This window comes from Oncorhynchus clarkii, chromosome 27, assembly GCF_045791955.1.
Source record: "Oncorhynchus clarkii lewisi isolate Uvic-CL-2024 chromosome 27, UVic_Ocla_1.0, whole genome shotgun sequence".
Lineage (NCBI taxonomy): Eukaryota > Metazoa > Chordata > Actinopteri > Salmoniformes > Salmonidae > Oncorhynchus > Oncorhynchus clarkii.
The window spans coordinates 19,624,718-19,631,287 of record NC_092173.1 but is presented as its reverse complement, the minus strand read 5'-3'; the positions used below and the strand labels follow the sequence as shown (position 1 = coordinate 19,631,287).

Sequence of the window (6,570 nt, the reverse complement as noted above, 5' to 3'; positions counted from 1 at the left end):
TAGAAGCCTCAATTCGTCGGGGCATGGACAAGGTGTCAAAAACGTTCCACAGGGATGCTGGCCCATGTTGACTCTAATGCTTCCCACAGTTGTGTCAAGTTGGCTGGATGTCCTTTGGGTGGTGAACCATTCTTGATACACACAGGAAACTGCTGAGCATGAAAAACCCAGCAGTGTTTCAGCACTTGACACAAACCGGTGTGCCTGGCACTTAAATCTTTTGTCTTGCCTATTCACCCTCTGAATGGCACACAGACACAAGTCATGTCTCAATTGTCTCAAGGCTTAAAAATCCTTCTTTAACCTGTCTCCTCCTCTTCATCTACACTGATTGAAGTGGATTTAACAAGTGACATCAATAAGGGATCATAGCTTTCACCTGGATTCACATGGTCAGTCTATGTCATGGAATATTTTGTACACTTGGTGTACACTGAAGTTGCTTACCAAAATGACATTGAATGTTCCAGAGGGGCCTAGTTACAGTTTTGACATACATCGTCTTGAACAAATATGGCAAGACTTTAAAATGGCTGTCTAGTAATGATCAACAACCAACTTGAAAGAGCTTGAAGAATTCTGAAAAGAATAATGTGCAAATATTGTACAATCCAGGTGTGCAAAGCTCTTAGACTTACTCAGGAAGACTCACAGCTGTAATCACTGCCAAAGGTGATTCTAACATGTATTGAGTCAGGGGTGTGAATACTTATGTAAATTAGATATTTTCATTTGGATTTGGAAAATGGTTACCTATGTTTTGAAAGGGCCCTACACATGTTTAGGTTCCACCTCCGAAGAATGACGAAGGCTACTTAAAGATATCACGAATTGGGTGTGGGAATTTCCACGTGGAGTTGATAGTTTAGTTTAGTTTATTAATTTGACCATTTTAAAAAACAAGCACACATAAAACTTAAAAGTCATACATGCATATGAATAAAACCATTGAGTATAACACATAATATTGGCTGGGACTTATTTCCATTGTGGTCCTCTTGAGACAAGATGGCTAGACAAGATCAAACACAGTATGGCAGTGATAAACATCAACAAATAGGGCACTAACCTTAGCTAGGGCTCCTGAGTGGTGCCGCGGTCTAAGGCACTGCCTCTCATTGCCAAAGGTGTCCTTGCAGTCCCTGGTTTGAATCCAGGCTGCATTGCATCTGGCTGTGATTGGGCAGTGCACAATTGGCCCAGTGTTGTCTGGGTTTGGCAGGGATAGGCCATCATAGTAAATAAGAATTTGTTCTTAACTGACTTGCCTGGTTATAAAAATGATCTAACTAGCGAATGTTATCTGTTGTTAAAGGTTTTTTAATTACACCTTATTCAAAAGATTAGCCAGCTGGATCTCTGGCTGGTTCTGGAGCTTGATTTGTCATAAGCATTGATTTAGGGAAAACTTTGCAACAGATGGAAGCAAAAGTTTTAATGGTCAAAATCAGGGGCACTACTTTTACTAAGGACAGAGGGGACATGTCCCCCACATTCTGAAATGTTATAATTGCCCCACCCAGTTTTATAATTGGAATGTGACACAAAACGAGGTAACGGTGTACTTTAGGACCTTGCGGACGCCTACGAGCAGTTGGGTAGGCTGTGTTTATCTGACAGATAAAAAATATATAATAATAATAAAGTATGCCCCCCCCACTTCTAAAAACAAAGTTGCGCCCCTGGTCAAAACCATTAATCTTGGAGCAACAGGTTTGCTAAATGTTATCATATCACACAATTATACCATTTATAAAATGGTAATTAAAAAACTGGGTGGTTCGAGCCCTGAATGCTGTTTGGCTGACAGATGAGGTATATCAGAATGTATACCACGGGTATGACAAAACAGTCATTTATACTGCTCTAATTACATTGGTAATCAGTTTATAGTAGCAATAAGGCACCTCGAGGGTTTGTGTTATATGGACAATATACCATGGCTAAGCGCTGTATCCAGGCACTCTGCGTTGCGTCATGCTTAAGAACAGCCCTTAGCCGTGGTGTATTGGCCATAAACCCTACCCCCTCATGCCTTATTGCTTAATAAATGTTGTATACAAACTAACTGAGAAGATAGTATCACTGCTCTTTAATAAGCTTCACGTATCGGCCTTGAGGCCTTTGTCAGAGCTTTTGTGAGTTTTAGACTAGCTAAAAAATAAGGGAAAATTGACAAATTATCCAATAGATTATGATAATAACCCCCCCCCCCCCAGCCCCAAAAAAGTGGAGGTGAAAAACATACGTTTGCACCCCCTATTTTAATTTACTCAGGTGGCCAACTGGACATAAGGCTGTTTGGCTCATCCCAGTCGCGAAGAGGAATAACTGTTTCTAATTGATTGACAAAGTCATGCTGGTATAGTATGTTGTACAATTAAAATAAAACCCAGCCCATGAAACAAAATGTTGGCTGAAAATTAATTGTATGTCATATCGCATTCACATGGATTTGCATGATGTGGGCAGTTCTGATTTGTCACTTCATGGCCAAATATACAGTTGAAGTCGGAAGTTTACGTACACTTAGGTTGGAGTCATTAAAACCGTTTTTTCAACCACTCCACAAATTTCTTGTTAGGAAACTATTGTTTGGTCAAGTCAGTTAGGACATCACCTTTGTGCATGACACAAGTCATTTTTATTTCAGATTATTTCACTTATAATTCACTGTATCACAATTCCAGTGGGTCAGAAGTTTACATACATTAAGTTGACTGTGCCTTTAAACAGCTTGGAAAATTCCAGAAAATTATGTCATGGCTTTAGAAGCTTCTGATAGGCTAATTGACATAATTTTAGTTCATTGTAGGTGTACCTGTGAATGTATTTCAAGGCCTACCTTCAAACTCAGTGCCTCTTTGCTTGACATCATGGGAAAATCAAAATAAATCAGCCAAGACCTCAGAAAAATAATTGTAGACCTCCACAAACCTGGTTCATCCTTGGAAGCAATTACCAAAAGCCTGAAGGTACCACATTCACATGTACAAACAATAGTACGCAAGTGTGAACCCCATTGGACCACACAGCCGTCATACCGCTCAGGAAGTAGATGTGTTCTGTCTCCTAGAGATGAACGCATTTTGGTGCGAAAAGTGCAAATCAATCCCAGAACAACAGCAAAGGACCTTGTGAAGGTGCTGGAGGAAACAGGTACAAACGTATCTGTATCCACAGTAAAACAAGTTCTATGTCAACATAACCTGAAAGACCGCTCAGCAAGGAAGAAGCCAGTGCTCCTAAACCTCCATAAAAAAAAGCCAGACTACGGTTTGCAACTGCACATGGGGACAAAGATTATACTTTTTGGAGAAAAAAGGTCTGGTCTGATGAAACAAAAATAGAACTGTTTGGCCATTATGAACATAATTATGTTTCGAGGAAAAAGGGGGAGGCTTTCAAGATGAAGAACACCATCCCAACCGTAAAGCACGGGGGTGGCAGCATCATGTTGTGGGGGTGCTTTGCTGCAGGAGGGACTGGTGCACTTAACAAAATAGATGGCTTCATGAGGGAGAAAAATTATGTGGTTATATTGAAGCAACATCTCAAGATATCAGACAACCAAGTTAAAGCTTGGTCACAAATGGGTCTTCCAAATGGACAATGACCTTAACTTCCAAAGTTGTAGCAAAATGGCTTAAGGACAACAAAGTCAAGGTATTGGAATGGCCATCACAACGCCCTGACCACAATCCTATAGAATTTTTTTGGCAGAACTGAAAAAGCATGTGCGAGCAAGGAGGCCGACAAACCTGACTCAGTTACACCAGCTCTGTCAAGAGGAATGGGCCAAAGTTCACCCAACTTATTGTGGGAAGCTTGGGGAAGGCTACCCAAAACTTTTGACCCAAGTTAAACAATTTAAAGGCAATGCTACCAAATACTAATTGAGTATATGTAAACGTCTGACCCATTGGGAATGTGATGAAAGAAATAAAAGCTGAAATAAATAATTCTCTCTACTCTTATTCTGACATTTCACAATCTTAAAATAAAGTGGTGATCCTAACTGACCTAAAACAGTGATATTTTACTCTGATTAAATGTCAGGGATTCTGAAAAACTAAGTTTAAATGTATTTGGTTAAGGTGTATGTAAACTTCCGACTTCAACTGTATCATACTTTGACTAAAATGATGACTTAAATCGATGTGCAACATCATGGGTAAGCTCTGGCCATCTTCTTTCATCTCGAAAACTGGATTTCTACTGATGTGGGTGTTTAAAACTGAACAGGAGGCCTGTTATTTATGAATTTGAATAAATATTTCTTCAAATGTGTTTATTGTCCTCAGTACTGTGATGTCAGAATTTGTAATAAAGTATCAACTAGATGTTTAAAACCCTGTTCTATTTTTAGACAGTGTTCTATCAACCTTGGGTGAAATGCATGCAGACCAGGGCTGTCCGTCTACCAGCGTTGTTTTTGTTTTCAGAGAGAATGATGAAACCGTAAAGGAAACATAGTTTGGGGTTGTTTGTGAGGGGACTTGCATGGACTGCATTTGATGAACAGGGAGGCGTGTTTACTGTGTTGCCAGATGGATATCTCCAGAGTACAGTTAGAGAGAGAGCGTGTCCCCTGTTCCCTGATTAGTAATTAACAGATTGGTTTATTATTAACGGAGTCGAGCCTAATTGTGCAACCTTATGTTTTCTTTTGTTTGGCAAACAAGATGACTCTGTTGAGAGCAGCACACCAGGGCTTGGTCTGCTCTTGACAGTAGTCATGCATCAGTAATGAAGATAGCTGGAGCTAAGTTCAAACTGTGTCTTCTCCCTGGGTCTCAATCATGAAAAAATGGCCACTAACATCAACTTCAGAAAAAACATATATGGTTTGAAACATTATTCATTTTATTGACATTTTACAGTTTATATTTTAGAGAATTAAAGAACATTGACAAATGTAGTACAGAAATGACTGAAGTGTAATAGAAATGTCTAACTGTCACTCAGCAAAGGGGCGTCAAATAGAGGTGTCAAATCCCATTTCTGTTACTGCAGAGATCAGGACGGCCAAAAATCAGTGAAAAAAAACGAAATTAACACAAAGTTACTTTGATTTTACACGTGTGAAATCAATCTGCAGGCCGTAAATGTTTGACACCCTTAAAATAACATAAGATAACCATAACAAAACTGGGTCATAAACACCTGAAATATATGATTCCTTTTGATCCTCTCATTTACATCCTTTTATTTGCAGATGACAGAAAATGTATTCAATAAACCAAATTCAGTATTACACATGGCCCGCATTTACCTTACAAGTGTGCATGGGAGTTTTTTTTCCCTTTACATCATTAGACTTGTCCTTATTAAATATAAATACTTTTTTAGAATATCCAAACAGGGCATAATATTTCATAACCACCACAAAATCCTTATCCCTTAATCCATACACAAGTGGAATCAGACATCGAGGGGCAAGAATAAAAATAATATAGTCAATATACCTAACCTCAATAAACACATTCAAATTGATCTTCATTATAGCCGATTCTATCATAGGACACCAGAACTGAATCAAACTAAGGAGTAACTGGAAGCCGTGGAGAATAACTGTCCTCAGGCCCTTATTGGTGGACTTCCTACTGTCTGATGAGGCAGCTCGGGCAGCCACCATGATCTTCACATAGGTGAAAGCTATGACTACAGACATGACCAGGAAGTAGAACTGACACAGAGCCGAGCTGAGGTGGCCCTGCCAGGAGAACACAATCATCTGCTCGAAACTGCAGACTAGAACAGAGGTGTAGAAGCTCAGAGGTACAGCCGAGAAGAGGATGGAGATCACAATTATCCATTTAACAGAGCTGAGAGCCTGGATGAGTAGGATGCAGCGCATGGCCCTCACCGGGGTGGAGAGTTCACTGTGGTGCAGGGGCATGCAGATTGCTATATAGCGCTCCAGGCTCATGGCTGTCAGTGTCAGCGGTGTGGCAATGGTCAGAGTTTCTGTGATCACAATCAGAAATATACATAGCCCACCTGGCATTGGTACCCTGGAGTAGCTCATCAGCAGTAATACATCAGTCAGAGCCAGAAACACACTGTCACAAATCAGCGAGTGAGCAAAGAATATGTATCGTGTGTTGGTGAAGAAGGCCTCTTTTTTAAAGAAGGTCACTATCATGAGGGAGTTGACGCAGAGGAAGATGCCAATAAACACTTGGACTATCACCACTTTGTCATTCAGAGGTCTATGGTATTGCACAGTCGGTAGAACAAGACTGCCCTCACTGCCCTGGCTTGTATTCGGCATTGTATTTCCTGTTTAGAAAGAGGATAAAAATGTAAACAATGTCAATAACAATGTAACCATGTCAGGAAAGTTGTCAACACAAACATTAAAAAAAGCCATATAGTAATTTGTCAGTACCAACATTGACCATCATAAGACACAAATCTTTTTACTAGAACTTAAAGAACGTCAGCAGAATCTAAATAAACGTGAGAAGGTGGTTTTACTGTAATCCTTTAATAACAATTACTCAGCAATAACTATTGTAAAATAACTATAACCTATTATGGTATCAATATGTTTGTCTCCAAAAG

The 6,570-nt window shown here is 39.8% G+C and overlaps 1 protein-coding gene across 1 annotated transcript; it reads right to left on the bottom strand.

The window, feature by feature from the left end:
* Window positions 1–5,254: 5,254 nt before the first annotated feature.
* Window positions 5,255–6,277, bottom strand: LOC139385723 (odorant receptor 131-2-like). The gene has a single exon (XM_071131003.1). It carries the CDS (start codon window positions 6,275–6,277, stop codon window positions 5,255–5,257), a length of 1,023 nt encoding a protein of 340 aa, XP_070987104.1.
* Between the last annotated feature and the right edge of the window lie 293 nt (window positions 6,278–6,570).

Bases quoted from the DNA above. Each gene is read 5' to 3' on its own strand.
- LOC139385723 (XM_071131003.1), bottom strand. From the start codon at position 6,277: ATGCCGAATACAAGCCAGGGCAGTGAGGGCAGTCTTGTTCTACCGACT.